This window comes from Lissotriton vulgaris, chromosome 2_1, assembly GCF_964263255.1.
Source record: "Lissotriton vulgaris chromosome 2_1, aLisVul1.2, whole genome shotgun sequence".
NCBI lineage: Eukaryota > Metazoa > Chordata > Amphibia > Caudata > Salamandridae > Lissotriton > Lissotriton vulgaris.
Window position 1 is genome coordinate 314277804 of NC_141687.1, and position 16776 is coordinate 314294579.

Genomic DNA, 16776 nt, shown 5'->3' on the forward strand with positions numbered 1-16776 from the left:
GACGAACGCGTCGGCTGTCTGATGTTTTGAGTAAAATTGGATTAATTTATGTTGAAATTCACTAAGGAAGCTGTCGTCAGTTGGTGAATGAAACGTGAATAAAAAATTGGGAATCAACAATCTTTGGCCCTGTGATATTTTCAAGAAGTGTGGACTGCTCCCTCTAATCATTGGAAACATGATCAGATAAGAATCTGCCAAAGTGCTCCACAAACAGTAACTTATCTCCCATCTCACAAGACTCTAGTATTCCATCCAGCCTACTGTACATATTATGGACTGCTGAATGATAAGTAAGCTTGCTCTGATCAGGGTGGTGAGCCTGCCAGGTATCTAAACAGCCTTCTCGCTCTATGGCCTCCATCAGGGTACACCCCATGCCCGGTTTGGTTTCTCCCGGGCATGGGGGGGGTCTCCGGTCAAAACATCCATCCACGATACAATTAAAGTCGCCTACCCAGATCAGCAAGACACCCACAAATTAGGCCAAGACATCTTGGAATTTCTATAAAAACAGTCCCTGTAGTCATAATTAAGGGCATAGATGTACAGTAGATACACCACCCTTCCATCTAAAAGCCCATACAACAAGGTTTACCTCCCCTCAATGTCGGCATGGGCCTCCCTGTGTTTAAAAGGCACTTCCGTGGCGATTCAGGTGTTCACTACCCTGGCACAGGACAAATAAGTAGATGAATATAACTGACCTAACTGACCCTGCCATTTTTCTCCAATTTTTCGGCCTCACTCTCGATCAAGAGAGTCTCCTGCAGAATTTATATACCCACACTGTAGCGTTGTGTGAACCCTGCAGAGCTTACTGTAGCCAGGCAGTCCTCTGGTGTTCCAGGAAAGAAGCTTCATTACCCCCAAACAATTCCATCAGTCTTTCACATCTATGCCGCTCCTTCCCACTAGGGGCAAGAGCTACAGGGGCTTCAGGTGCCACAGCACCACGCACACCTACCTGCACCATCCAGCATCATCCTCTCAGTGTGTCAGTCACCCAGCGCTGTAAACAAAAATACAGCAACAACCCCACCCAGTATCCTCCATCTGGGTAAACACCTACATACAACAAAGAACAACTATGTCTTCATCAGATCTCACTTCACCCCCTTCATTCTCGATATCTCATGACAAGGAATCCCCCCACGATCTCCAGCAATAAATAAGTACTGTATTCACTCAAGGACAGAACTAAGAGTAATAAACCGAATAGCAAGGGAGACCCAGCATCCTCTCCTCCCACCCTGCTTCCACCAAAGGGTGCGCACCGGGCATGGGCAAGGACCGTCGCCCCGCAGTTGCTTTGATGCGCTCACTTGAGTGTCAATCATCAGCTAGAATTATGTCAATCGAATCTGCCTCCCCCAGCAACCCCACATACAATACCAAGTCTGTGAAGATTTCTTGGCGGGTAGTACATCGTGTTACCCTGAACTTGAAGCTATAGACCCATTTGTCCATTGAATACTGCCCCTCTCTCTTCAGACACCGTCAAACACCGGATAGTCATGTGTTCATGTCCAGCATGGATATTTGCGCTCCGAGCACTGTCCTCGACCACATTCAGAGAGCCGTCTGCCTGTACTGCTATGCCTCTTGCTCCCTTGATGTTTGTCAATTGCCATCTGTGTCTTCAAGCCGAGCCGCTGTGTCTGTCCTTACATCTTGCCCTATGGGAACTCACACCGGGTCCCGTGCCGCCCCTCCCAATCTAACCATTCCCAGATTACTACTGGGGAGGTGAAGCAGTGGGAGTGGACCTCTTATATCACCTTCATCTTCGCCATACAGAGGGGCATGTACCGCAGCTACAGCGCTAATGATTTTTTTGTGACTGCCTAAAAGGATTGGCTCTTTGCCTGAACCCTCCGTGTGTAATCCGGGTATATACATATCGTAGTACCTTCAAACCTGGGGTCTCCATTCTTCCTGGCCCGCAGCAAAACAGCATCGCTGACCAGGTAATTGAGTATTTTGCCAATCACTGCCCTCTGCGGAGCCCCTGGTGGAGGCCGCCTGACCAGCGCTCGATGGGCACGTTCACTCATGAACTTTGAAAGCACTTCCTTCCCCATTAAGTCAATTAGTCATTGTTCGAGAAACAATTCCATAGTGTCCCCTCTTCCTTCTCCGGAAATTCCACAAACCGCAAATTACAATGCCTTGATCTCCCTTTAGAATCTTTCAAGCTTCCAGCGGTGTGCAAACCATGACTTTCAAATCTGTGGCCTCCTGAGCGAGCGCTAGTACGTCCCCTTAGTTTCTCTGGAGTGCTTGGATACCCCTCTAAGGTCATTGCAAAGTAGCTTTACCTGGGTTGTAATAGCCTCCATTTTGTGCCCCAGGACCTGTTTGGTGCTTCCTGTTGCTCAAACACACAAAAGCCCTCTAGTCTAGATAAAGAGGTAGGACTTGAGGAATCAACACCAAGACCGAAAAAGGCGTCCCTTTAAAGAACTGCAGCTCACCTAGGCCCCCTCCAACACATCACAGCAGGGCCAGGGCTCCAGCACACAAGCAGCCGTCAGGGCTCTCAGAGCTGCAGAAGGTCATGTGGCATGCCTCACTAGTCCCCAGCAGTCAAGAGATTCTATCTGGTGGGGGAGGGGTTGTTAGAGGTAGCGCAAAGTTTGCGCCAGAGATGGAGCCACCGAAGGCCTTCTCCACATAATGGCTTCATCCGGTACTAGGCCTCGGCCCCCAGGCAGCCGCCAAACAGTGTACGGTCATGTTCCTGAGGAGGGTCAACACCCCGCAGCAAATCTAGGGGCCATGCCTCCACCCCAGTCTAGTTGGGCAACGTAGGCCCTCGTCCTGCATCCAATGCGGTGCACCAGTCCTCTGGAGCCTGTGCCGCCATTCTGCAGCCCCAGGAGCACTGGCCACTTTAAGCCTCTTCCCAGAACAGGCCCGGCAACTCCCGGCACAACACTGGCCCCACACGGTTCCCTGGACACAGCCAGGCTGGGAATCTGAGGGCCTATGTCCTCCAAGACTTCCTGACTCCCTGTCTCCCGGAACGCAAAATATGCCACCCACACAGGGTGGATCCTCAGGGGGAGTTATCAGGGGCTAATTTCCCCAAGGATACATGAGGATATTGGAAGATTAGGGCGGGTGCCAAGGAGCTTCCCCATTACCTGTCTTTTCGGCCATTTTGCTTGGACACGTCCCACAGATTTTATTTTCTTAATGGGCGATTTGAAGGAGATATTTTAGCTAGACACACCTTCCCAGTGGGTAATCAGAGAGGGCCCATTGACTAGGTATTTTATGCAGCTATGGTACATAGAGTTGAGCAAACATTTACAGTTTATAAAAAGGTAAGAGACACAGTGATAACTGGCCTTTAACTAGGAGACTAAAAATGGGGATGAAGCACGGGGGACAGGTGCTTACCCGAGCGCTTGATAACATGCATGAATGAGAAGCAGCTTGCCCTGCTAGCTCAGATCAAATTGTCTGAGAACCTGGTCTGTAGAGATACAGTCTAAAGAAAGATATGACATTAGTATACACTGATAAAGGAAATGCTTTGTGGTTTTCCTCTGCACAAGTGGTTTATACCTGATGAGAAATTGCAAAGCTGACAAAAACTGCAATAATAAAGAAAATAGCTTCCCTGAACCTATCAAGGGCAATGAGACCCGATAACTTACCATTAATTATTGTTAAAACAAATATCGATTGCTGGGTCAATTTTTCCCATTTAGCATTCAATGCTTTCAGGAACTCAGGACACACTCCTGTAAGTTGGAATGGTGCTATACGTAAACCTATTCTGAAGAAAAACGATCACATAAACCCCAAAAATTATCATCCAATTAGTCTAATAGACGTGGAGGATAAAATAAGTAAAACTGTTTCTTCAATATTGGAAGGATTAGATCGACATCCATGAGTTAATACCATTGGAGCAAAGTGGTTTAATAGAGGAGCATTAAAGATCGATCACTGCTTTAGTCTCTGGGCGACGGGAGGTAATGCAATTGAAACTCAGGGAACTTATTTTGTTGCTTTGTCAATTTCTGATCAGACTTTGACATGGTTATTAGGGTGATCTTAATGGAAAAATAAAAGTGTGATTATTCTCAGAAGTCTATTAGCTTTGCTAAAGGACTTACGTCAAGGGAACTGGTCCAAGACTGACCTAAATAAAATTGAAGCTCGCTCACGTAAATACCCAATTAACAAGCATTTACAATGCAATGGTTTCGCCTTTGCAAAAGTTAGAGCTATTGGCATTGCTCATGACATTTTTATTTATGTTTTTTTTTAAAAACATAAATAAATGGCATTGTCATTTACAATGCCAATAGCAGGGCAGGAGAGCAAGCACAAGTGGACAGCTGACTCTTAACACCAACACATATATACTGATAGCAACAGGGGCCCCTCGCTGACTACAGACACAAGTATGCAGACATCCGGCTCTTAACATCAAAACATATATACTGACAGCAACAGTGCCCTCGCTGACTACAGACACTTACAGGTGGGGCAGCTGGCTCTTAACACCAACACATATATACTGACAGCAACAGGGGCCCCTCGCTGACTACAGACACACAGAGGTGGACAGCCGGTTCTTAAAACCAAAACATATATACTGACAGCAAGAAAGGGCCCCTCGCTGACTACAGACACATACAAGTGGGGCAGCTGGCTCTTAACACCAAAAAATATATACTGACAGCAACAGGGCCCTCGGTGACTACAGACAGATATAGGCAGAGAGACGGTTCTTAACACCAAAACATATATACTGACAGCAACAGGACCCTTGGTTTCTACAGACACAAGCGGGCGGACAGATGGTTCTTAACAACAAAACATATATACTGACAGCAACAGGGCCCTCGGTGACTACAGACACACATAGGTGGACTGCCGGTTCTTAACACCAAAACATATATACTGACAGCATAAAAGGGCCCCTCGCTGACTACAGACACATACAGGTGGGACAGCTGGCTCTTAATACCAACACATATATACTGACAGCAACAGGGGGCCCTAGTTGACTACAGACCCACAGAGGTGGACAGCCGGTTCTTAACACCAAAACGTATATACTGACAGCAACAAGGCCCTCGCTGACTACAGACACATACAAGTGGGGCAGCTGGCTCTTAACACCAAAACCATGCTGACATCAAGGGAGACCCCTTGCAGACTACAGACACACACAGGCGGACAGCTGGCTCTGAACACCAAAACATGCTGACATCAACAGAGGAGATTTCACTAATTTAGACACCTTCACAGTGACAGGGAGGGGTGTCCCTCGCTAGGCACAGAAATACACTTTAACAATTAACAGTGCCTCTCAGTGACCATCCAAGCGTACTCATAACAAGTGAGAGCCTCTCGCCTGACCACAGAAACACAAATCAGATATGGGATACCACGCATTTACCTCATTATAAATAAATCCACCACGCTACCCAATTCAAAGCACGACGATGCCATACTGATGATAAAATGCACTATGCTAATGAACGTGCGCGCGCACACAGAGCTTCACAAACTCTGCTTGTTTCTAAGGCACATAAAAAAGCTAACGAAAAGAGAGCGAGAGCAGCCCTGTTCTATTCTTCCGATCCAATAGTCAGAAAGAAGTAAAGCGCCAAAATGTCTTTTTTTTTTACATTTGTATTCATGCTACCCCTGAGGGATTTCGTTTCTATGTTTCCCTTTCTCGATCTGTAGGAAAACCTGTGGAAAAGTGCCAGGCCCAGGCGCCGAGCTGTGTGCCCGCGCCCCCGACGGGCAGAGTCGCTTCAAAGCAAGCCTAGCACCTGAGGCCTCGGGCCACTTGCTACCTTTAGGGTAAGGGGCACCGAGTCGAGCTGCCGGCCTGGGGAGAGGGTGTGCTCGACAGCTGGGCCGAGGCGATTGAAGACATGTGTGCCCAGCACCTGGGCCCTTCTGTTTGTTAGCACGGGATGCACGCTCATCCCAGGCACGGAGCTCGCCGTCTGTTCCGCACCTGGCCTCTTGGAGAGGTGCGGCATCTTAGGGCAGGAATCCTGCACTGGACCGGGGAGCTTGCCCCTAGACTACGACGCACTCCTCGCCATGCAGCTGCAGTCGCAGCCCCACTTCCACCATGGCAGAAGGGAGGGAGGGGGCTGCATCTGAACCCCGTCCAAACCATGCCCGGGCCGCAGCTGCTGCCGCCGTGCCAGAGGGGGCTGGGCATACAATGGGTTGGCGTCCACAAAGGCTCGTCTGGCTGCCCAGAAAGTCTGGGCTATCCACGGCACAAATGAGCATGGAAGGGTGGAGAGTGGCACAGGCGAGGCCTTTTGAGCTCCTCAGCCATAAACTAGACCGGCCCTGTGTCTGCATCGTTCCCTATCAGCAAAGAAAAGAGGCTGCTTTCACGCTTCTCCATCACAGTGCAAGTCACGTACACTGCACACTACACAAATTGGGAGGGGGTGGAAGAGACGGGGAGAAATGCCGCGGCTGCGTGTCCTCGGCTCTGGCAGGGCAGGGAGAGTGTTCAGGAGGTTCCTGACAAGAAAGGAGCATTACGTGAACGCACCCACCCTCCCTAGCTCCTAGAAAAAAATGGCGGCCGCAAACATCCTAGGGAAAAAAAAAATAAGACCACACCCACCGCCGCATGACATTCTAAAAGGAGCGGGATGAGTAAAAATCGCCGGAACGCCCATGAATCTGCTCGGGCAATGACTGACAGATCTCTCTTCCAATGGCTAGCCTCCATTAATGGTGCTAGCCAATGGAAGAGAGAGGTGGGACAAAGCCCCGTACTGTTCTAACTTAAGATTTAGCCTGCGCGAGCACTGCTGCCCAGTGCTACACCAGGCGAAACCTAAATACGCATTTACCTCATTATAAATAAATCCACCACGCTACCCAATTCAACTGTAAAGCAAACAATTTAACGATATAGAGAAAACTAATATTTTGGCCATAGGGTAAGAAGCAATCCCTTTAAATTGTCATAGGTGAAATTTTGTAGGAGAAACTTTTTATAAATACCTCGGTATGCTGTTCATTAAAAAAATGACAATGTAAAATGCACTTAGACACCCTAAAAACCCAGTCACTAACAACTATGGGTGGGTTAAAGAAAGTCAAAAAGGATTTTAGTGGACCCTCCTTAGCATATAAGCCTCACAAATGCTGTTGGGGTCAGAGATCCTACGCCTTGGCACCATGGGTGACTGGGAGAAAATAGAAAGCAAATGCCTTAAAAACCTATTAGGCCTCCCTCCATGTACCATGGTTCAAGCAATTAGAGCTGACGCTAAGTCGAACTCTTGGAATAGAATAGCGGCACACTTAAGCTTGTGCTTCTGGCATAACATCTAATAGGCTCAAAAGTAAAAGTATCAATGTTCTGTGCGGTGGAAATCTGCCAGAGTGAAAGTTTGGCCCACTTTTTAAACTGATCATTTTAAAAGTGACCCTCATTTTAAAAGTGACCCTCCATGCCTCTAACAAAAATTGAAGTAACAGAAAGGAGTGCAATAGAATAGAGGATTATAGATTGGCAATATTTTAACTGAAAGAGCTCAACATTGTTTTAAAGAAATTTTTGGTTGAATTACACAGAGTACTCCCATCTTTCAGAGTTACTGAACCCCAAGATGAGAAGAGCGCTACTTAAATTTTGAGTTGAGCTAAACCAAGCTTATGCATTCCAAGTCAGTGGAAAACCCCTGATGAATGAAGACAAAAATTGTGGGGCAGGTTAAAAGTGCAATCCTCTAGTGTGTGTGTAATATTAATTATGTTGTTGTTCAACAGGCTATGGTTTAAATAAACTTTTACTTACTACTTCTACTACCTGTAACCTGTTGACTGAACTGAAATACTTTGGGGGCTTCTGGGGTATTATCCCACAAGAAGGTTAGGCACCAATTGCTGTTCATTTACATCTTATAATTCCTTAGAATAACAATTAACATGTTGCTGTATTAACATGTTCGATTGTATTTTTCTCCTATGCAAAGCCTGAAATGTACAGCACATACTGGTTTATGGAAGAGAGTTTTCAAAACTGACAACTGCCAGGCATTACTTCGCAAATCCATGCATTCATATTAGTCTTACCTTGGTTGATTTTTCAAATGGCTGGTCCAGCTGTGCCTGCTGCATTACTTCATTGATTATCATCTTTGCTATCTTCCATGCCATTTCTTCCTGAGCCTTCAGTAAAAGAGAAAGATGAAAGCAAATAGGACACAGGTAGGCTTTATGTTTAAATCTTTTTATTGAGTATATATCATCAAGAGAAAAAGAAGCAGTGCTTACAATGCATTTCTCTAATAGTACGAGCATCTCATTGTAGATCCTGCAAATTAGTACAACACATCTCTGTCTAAATATAAATAGTTTTGAGTGCAAACAGAACAAGTGATAGCAAACATACTCCGGAGAAAACTCACTAAACTCTCTAGGGGGGAATAAGTGGTTAGAGGGGAGGAGGAGGTACACTTGTTGCATAGTTTTTATAATTGGCACTGTCCAGAGGGTGTATTACATGGAGGTAAACATTTCAAAGGTAGCGAACAGACGTCACACACACTTTGACTTTACTAACATCACAGGAAGCGGCATCATGACCTATGGCCCCAAATCTTTCAAGAAGGTGAAGTCACATGACCTTAACTTTGATGACATCACGATAATGGACATTGGTGATGTTCCTTAATAACTGCATGATTATTATGACCACACAACCCAGATATATGTTTCTTGTCCCAGGGGTTCATCCTAATTTCACCCCAAAATGTGCTCTGTGTGCCCACATAAAATGACCTTCATAGTACCAGAGCCAACATTTTGCCATGTATGTCCCATTTTACCAAACATTACACAAATTATGATATGTGCCTGCCAGAATTTTCCAAAAAAGTACAAACGTGCACAGCTATTGGTTCAATCAAATGTTTTAGATATATTTCGTGCTCCTGAAAATTGCCCCCCGCTCGGGAGCGTGAAGAAAACAAATGCTGGTAGCACCTTCACGTGACAGTGTCTTTCTGGGCACAGGTTTAAAGTGCTGGGCACAGGTTTAAACGTCAGCCAAGTTCAATGAAATAAAGTTTTTCCAAATAAAGTAAGAATATTGGTATATTGATTGTTGATCTTCCAATCATAAATCCATAGTTAACGGCATAACATCTTTAAGGTCTATTATCCATTTTTGAATGATAAAACTAACAATCAATGCGGACGCCGGTAGGTCCCTTCCCTATGCATTTCGGCACCAGGGCCTTCGTCAGGGGAATATCTATAAATGTAAAATAAAAATATCCATCACTAAGACAGGAATATGCCACTGAATTGAGCCATCACCAGTGTGGAAATATATATAAGTGTCTCATGTGAAACGACTGGGTGTGTGAAGTATTGAAGAACGGTATGACCTTCAACTCAAGTGAGGCTGGACCACGATATGCGTACATAATATCAATACATAATACCAGGAACTTGTGGTGCGATTTGACTACTGACAGCGTAATGCTCGGGAGTGCATTTAAAAAAGAAAAAGAAAAAGAAAAACGTGCCGATATCTCCTAAAAAACGACGCGGTGTGTCGTAAATAAAAAGTGGCCATTTTAAATAAAACTGGCACGCAATGTGCGTAGTATATCTGTACTGGCTGAAGGACCATGTAAACACAGTAGTGCAATTGTTAAAAAAACGACTGTGTTGCGATGAGGTGACAAAACTACAAGCAGGGGAGTGAATTAATGTCCGTTAAAGCAAGGACTCAAGTTACGTGCTAGTAAATAAGCGTCTGTGAAGCAGTGTTCAGAAGAGGTAGAAATGGAATGATAGCGAAGTAAGAGCCACCACCTAAGAGAATGATTAAAACTAACGTTTAGCCAGTGATGAAAATACTCGTGTGTACGTGACCACTGCGCCCTCCACGGCCTGGTTGCCCCCACGCTCCCCGCCTGCTCTGCCTGCCTCCTTTCCTGCTGCCTGCCTGACGCCGATCCGGAGCCCCAGCCGCCGCAGGGCCGCCCGCATAGGTTTTCCCGCCGGTACCTGCCGCGACCCCGCCCCCCGCCTGCCGATTGGCCCACGCGCTCCCCGCCTCCCAGCGGACCATCCCTCCCGGCTCCCTTCTTATGACGCCCTCAGAGCGACCGCGCAGCGGACGCGCGCAGCGGGAGCACCGACTGAGCGCCGAAGGTGCGCCAAAGGTAAGCCCGTCTGCGCACTGGGACAGGAGCAGACTAATTTGCATGTAGCCAGGTTCTGAGCTGGGATGGTGCAGTGAGCTAAAAAACGGTGATGGATCAAGCCCTGATCTTTGGACTGGGTAAGAGTGGTCTGCTTAATTCAGACACTCTGTTCATCACCACCTCCTTTTTTTAATCATTTTGTCCACCATAAGCGTGGAAGGGTATACTCAGATGTGAGTCCCTTGCTCATTGCACCATTAGGATTCAAGCAAGCCGGGTCGACGACGGCTGAAATGCCAGAAACCGGTCCCCGGTAGCTTGTTTCCTTCCCAGTATAAGAATTGGCTTGGTAGTTTGGTTTGCCCTGTTCCCATCATGCACTGGGACAGGAACAGACTAATTTGCATGTAGCCAGGTTCTGAGCTGGGATGGTGCAGTGAGCTAAAAAACGGTGATGGATCAAGCCCTGATCTTTGGACTGGGTAAGAGTGGTCTGCTTAATTCAGACACTCTGTTCATCACCACCCCCTTTTCTGAATCATGGGACAAGATCACCAAAACTGCCCAATCCAACAAAATAGATAACTATACCCAAGTGATTGCACCGGTGGTACATGCCAGAGACCAGCACACTGAAGCAGCTGAATGCTCATTAGACAGTATCCTACCCAAAGACCCCACACTATCTGATCTCATGGCAGCCATCAAAGCTACGCTTAGAGATCTAGTCACTAAGATTTGGTGGCCATAGATGTTACACTCCTGCAGGCGGACCTGCGGGGAGTTGCGGACCGTGCGACTATAGCTGAGAAGGTGTTAGCTTTCTAAAGTGGTGACCCTCCGCGAAACAGTATCCTCACTGCAAAAACTTACCATCCGCTTGGAGGATTGAGTGGAAGACGCAAAGGAATATTCCGGGAGGACAACCTCTGCTTTGTTGGGTTCACTGAAAAATCAGAGGGACAGTCTCTGGAACTGTTCCTCAAAGAGTTGAATGTTAAGATTCTGCACCCACAACCACTATCAAGGTTTTTCAGGGTGGAACGTGTACATAGGCCTTTGGTACAGCCCCACCCGCCCTGGAGCACTGTCGAGGGCCATTATTGCACGGTCATCCAATCTCTGGCTTCCCAGATTATACCCTGAAAGTCCAAGAGCAATGAAACTTTTCTGGCAGTAAAGGCACGACTTTGAGAGAGTAACTTACGGTATAGCCTGATTATACCGGCCAAACTCAGGATGTTGAACCAGGGCAAGGTGCAGTTCTTCACGTCTGCAGCTGAGGCGTCCGACTGGGTTGCCACTTTCCAGAGGCCCCCCCTCTCAACCTTCGGGGAAACTGAAAGCATCATCCATCACAATGACCAAACATAGATTAACGCAACAGAGACGCCTAGCCAAGAAATCTGCAAGCACAAACTTACAGACTGCGAAGGGGGGCATAGACGTTTGCTCCGATGGGACACTACGCGAAGCAATACCCAACCGTTAACACTGGCCTCCCACTTTGACGGACTAAGTGGCCCTGAATATTCTTCAGACATCACAGCTGACGGCAATATATAGCTCTCCCAAGCAGAGTACAATGGGTTTGTGTGGGTCGCAGGCTATATAGATTAGGTGCATGAATGAAAACTCTTAGGATGTGCCATGCATGACGTTGTTAATAGTGCATAGTGGTCTTGAGATATCTGCAATTGGGTGTAGGCAGCTGTAGGACCGGGAAGGGAGACACATCCTAAAACTAAGACTACCACCATTTAATCCTCTTTTTGATATTTGCTATGGGAATGCAGTTGCTCATGTTTAATGGGGAATAAATGAACAAAATTAATCCTTGAAAGTGCTATTTTTGAGTTCACAGCATTCTAAGTTAGAACACAGGGGTAGTATGGCTACGTCAGGGCAGAGGGAGGTGGGAGTGACCTTCTGTGCTCCTAACAGCCTCCGGTACCAGTCATGGTGCACTAACCCCTAGTGCGGCATACAAGTTACTACACGTCCTTGTTTTTAATCCAGTTATAAGGAAACATTGAGTATGGGGTGGGTAAAGGCGGTTACAAGTTTGTTACAACTCAACTGTGGGGGTGGGACACAAAGGTGAAAGGAGAACCCTTTGATCGGGACGAGGCGACATGTTTAACTTTGTCCAGAAATGGAACAGCCCCAGTAGGTACAATCAACAGCATGGATAAGACATACAAACTCATAACGTGGAATGTTAGAGGACTAGCACAGCCCCAAAAACGGCAGAGAATACATACATACCTTAAAAGATATCATCTAGAGGTAGCATTTCTCCAGGAGAGAGACGTCTGGGGGGGTTTGGGGAGAGGGGCGGGGGAACTTTCTCCCAGCCTTGTGAAAAAGATGGAGGGGTCAACTATAAGCAACGTCGTTCTTAGGATTTGCTGGGAGTATCATTACAACATACTAACCATGTAATTGATCCCCGTGGTCGTTGTGATCCTAACTGGATCTCTGTTTAGTTTCAGTCTATGCCCTGAACTCGGATCACACGCATTTCTTTACTAGAATAGTTTTGACAATGACCCTGCTCCTATCCAATGACATAATGCCTGCTGGAGACTGCAACTGCATATTGGACCCAGCCCTAGAGCACAAACCCTCCAGGACGCACAGGAAGCCACACATGATGGCACATTTACAGACAATACTGCAAGAATTTGGCCTTAATGATGTTTGGAGAGAAAGGAATTCTCTTGTTACTAGGCCTGGGCGGTAAATTCCGTTCTGTTCGCGGAATTTGGGTAATTTTGCGCTCTCCGGTGAACGCGAAATTGCCCAAAATTGTGCGTTCCTCGACTTCGCGAAATGTTTTGCTTGTTCGCGTTCTCAAATGCGTGTTCTTGAGATATTTCTCCTCGAGCAAGCAAACAGCGATTGCGAACAGTAAAAAAGCATTGCAAACAAGCAATTCCGCATGTTTGTGGAATTTCTGCGTGTTCACAGCGATTTTTTACCGTTACGCTGAGATTTGCGTAATGCGATTACGCAAATTCAGCCCACCCCTACTTGTTACACGCCGGCAGCGGGCACTTACAGAAGATTAGAATACTTTTTCACATCCTCAAATATTGCTACATTAGCTTGTGAAGCGACATACCTGGCCCGATATCTTTCCGACCACTCCCCCCTTTAACTGTCAATGGCACCGTACTGACCACGCACGGCATTGCCACACTGGCATCTCTGTGCAGAGGCACTGACAGACCCACCATTTTTGGCAACGGTTCATACAACATTTAGCTATTATTTTCGTGAAAACTGGGGAACCTCCACGACTAGAGCTCACGACTGGGAGGCGATGAAGGTGGTTCTTATGCAAGTGTGTATGAATACATCTTATGGGGCCGTAAAGCAACTAGTGGGTGATCTGGAACGCAATGAATCCAAGCAGCTAGAAATAGAAAAGATGCTCCCAACACACTAGCTAGGTTAGAGGAATGGCGCCATTTGTGCAGCACAGTACCTGATGATTGGCACAGACTCGAAAAACATTTATACAGCTCACAGAAAACAACTACATGATGAGGGGGACAAGACGGGGGCACTGTTGTCCAGACTTGTGAGAGAGCAACAGTCACGAGATCTAATCCTGGTGTTGTGAGACTCAGGGGTCCCACTACATACATCACAAGCGGCCATAAACAATCTGATAAAAGTCTGATGTAACTTTGTTACCATGATCCTCATGTAAAGCACTCGGATACCTCCGGGTCTAGCCAGAGCTACATAAAACTCAATAAATAAATAAATATATCTTACTGACATATATGCGTTAGAACCAACAGCATCAGAATCCCTAGTGCAAGATTTTTTTAGCAGAACTTGAATTGCCTTGTCTAACTGCGGAGGATAGGACCATACTCTAAGCAGATTTGACTGGGGACGAGATTCTCACCTCATTGAAAAACCAAAAGACAGCCAAGACCACGGGAGGTGATGGCTTACCTGCTGAATCCTATCATAAATCTGCAAGTATACTTGCAGATAAGCTGTTGGATGTATATAATGAGGCCTACAGGGTGGGGCGCCTCCCTGATACAATGCGGGTAGCACCCAGGTAAGCCTGTGAATGAGATGAAGTCCTACAGGAGGTGAAGTCCTATAGACCTCGCTCGATGCTCAATGTCGACACCAAAATACTGAGTGGACTGTTGGTATTTCAACTCTTTCCCTACCTACCCGCACTTATACATGAAAACCGATGCGTGTTTATTCCTAAAAGGAGCATGATGTTAAATCTTTGTAGACTTTTTCATATCCTCCAAGTCCCTGAAATTCATACAGGCCAATACGCACTTGCATTCCTTGACATCGAACAAGCTTTCGATTCCGTTGAGTGGGAATACCTATGGCAGGTCATGAGAAAACTGGGGTTCGGGCTCAAATATTTCAGATGGGTACAAATCTTACACGCCGCACCGACTGCCCGGGTTCACAAAGGTGGCCATGTGTCGGAGTCTTTCCCATTATACCGAGGTACGAGGCAGGGATACCCTCTAGCCCCATTGCTGTTCACTATGGGGATGGAACCGCTAGCTGTGCTGCTCTGAAACAGGCTAAAGGAATGGGGAATCATGGTTGGGGGAACCGTCCATGTTATCTCACTCTACGCCGATGATGCCCTGGTATACTTACGAGAACTGGACATGGCACTGTCAGTATTAAAGACAGCATTATCTGAATTTGTGGCTGCCTATGAGCTATTGATGAATGCCCGAAAGTCAAACACTATATTATGCTCCTCGGGACACTGGCGAATTTAGACCCCGCATTGCTCCTACAGCTCTTCCTGCCTTGGTGCTCGGAAGGGATCCGCTGCCTGGGTATCGGGTTAGCTGCGGAAAGGCAAGAGATTCCTAGACTTAAATATAGGAAGGGTTCTAACGGAGTTATGTGCTTCAGTTCAACTCTGGAAAGATCTATCACTAACACTAATAGGGAGGTCAGACCTGGTTAAAATGGTGATTCTACCCTGCTGCTAATATGTAATGCAGAATTCATTATATTAAATTCCCCGACGATATTTTCGTGAGATAGACATGATCAAGGTAGACCTTTTATGGTTCACAAAGCGGAAAAGAATAAGCTTACGGATGCTGCAACAAACATGGGATAAAGGGAGCGGTGAACTCCAAAACTTAGAATTCTACTATATGGCTGCAAACTAACAACACTTCGTCCATTGGTTTGATGAGGGGGATAATTGGTAGAAGAGATTGATGGGTGACCTGAACGGCCACACAGGACTATCGGAACTCCTTATGATAGGAGAACGTGTTCCTGACAACTACTCGCACCGGATTAGGCTAATAGGCTCTATATGGAAACGAGTGGTCAAGACAGTCCATCGTATAGACCCATTCGCATGGGATATGCCAATATGGGTACTCAAACCCTTCAAGGACATAGAGAATACCATGTCCATAAAAGAATGGCGGTTGTTCAGTCCTAGGAGACCTTTATTTGGGAGGCCAATATATAACCAAAGAGAACGCCATTGACTCAATTGCTCAGGGCACAGAATATGTGTAATATAATAAAGTGTCAGCCACAGCACGTGATCTCTGGCCAAACGTCCCGGAGGAGCACGACCCTCCCAGACACTGACTAAGTTGCTAGACATGACACAGGGTTGGAAACTTATTACCCGTCTGTACAGGGCTATACGGGAGGATGCTCCAAGAATTACTCCGAAGGTGCAGTCCAAATGAAAGGATGGTCTTGAGGAGGACATTACTCTGCGAGACTGGAAGAAAGCCCATGAGGAGACATGTACAATTAGCTCAAACGTCCTATTAAAATTAATTCAATTTTATCTTATCCATCAACTATACCTTACTCCAAATATTTTACACAATATCTATCCTGCCAGATCAGATGAATGCACAGGGTGCAGTGCACCCAAGGCAGACCTCTTGCATGTGGTCTGGTGTTGTGCACGTACAAAGTCATACTGGAAAGAGATGATTAGAACACTCAAACAAGCAACCAAAAGGGAATAAGAGGGTACTCCCTGTGAGATGCTATTGGGCCTAATCCCGGCTCCAGCCAATAGGAAACGTAGTCGTAAATTCCTGAACTTAGGACTATTACTGGCTAAGCGCCATATAGCCAATAAATGGCTGAACGCATGCCTGCCAAGTCATGGGAAATGGTTGCGGAAAATAAATGAATGGACCACTGCCGAATAAGTTCGAATGAAACAGGTTAGATGAGATGAAAAACTAGAAAATGACTGGAGGCAGATATTAGAGCTAAATAACCAGGGAAACACGTCTGCCCATGAGGGAGGGAGGGATGGATGGATGGAGATATATATATATATACACACACACACATCTCCACGCCAGACGACTAGGGAGTGGTCATGGAAATGTTGCTGGTGGAACGAGATAATCGCTTGTTCCTGTTCCTTAATGTACGGGGGAAACAATTTGTTATATGTTTACCTACAAAACACAAAAGAGCCCTTGGGTCTAAAAAACAGGTGCAGGAATACGGTATATCAACTAGATACAAAACCAGTGATACAAGGTTTTCAGAATGGCTGAATTGAGAT

The 16776-nt window shown here is 46.3% G+C and overlaps 1 protein-coding gene across 3 annotated transcripts in view; it reads right to left on the reverse strand.

The window, feature by feature from the left end:
* AKAP10 (A-kinase anchoring protein 10) overlaps positions 1-16776 on the reverse strand; it is a 504896-nt gene that overhangs the window by 44861 nt on the left and 443259 nt on the right. For 2 of the 3 annotated variants that reach the window (XM_086955011.1, XM_086955009.1), the window contains exon 14: positions 8101-8196. The exons of the other annotated variant lie outside the window; for it this stretch is intronic. In XM_086955011.1, the coding sequence (XP_086811137.1) occupies positions 8101-8196 (96 nt within the window). The remainder of the gene's footprint in view (positions 1-8100; positions 8197-16776) is intronic. 3 annotated transcript variants of the gene reach the window in all.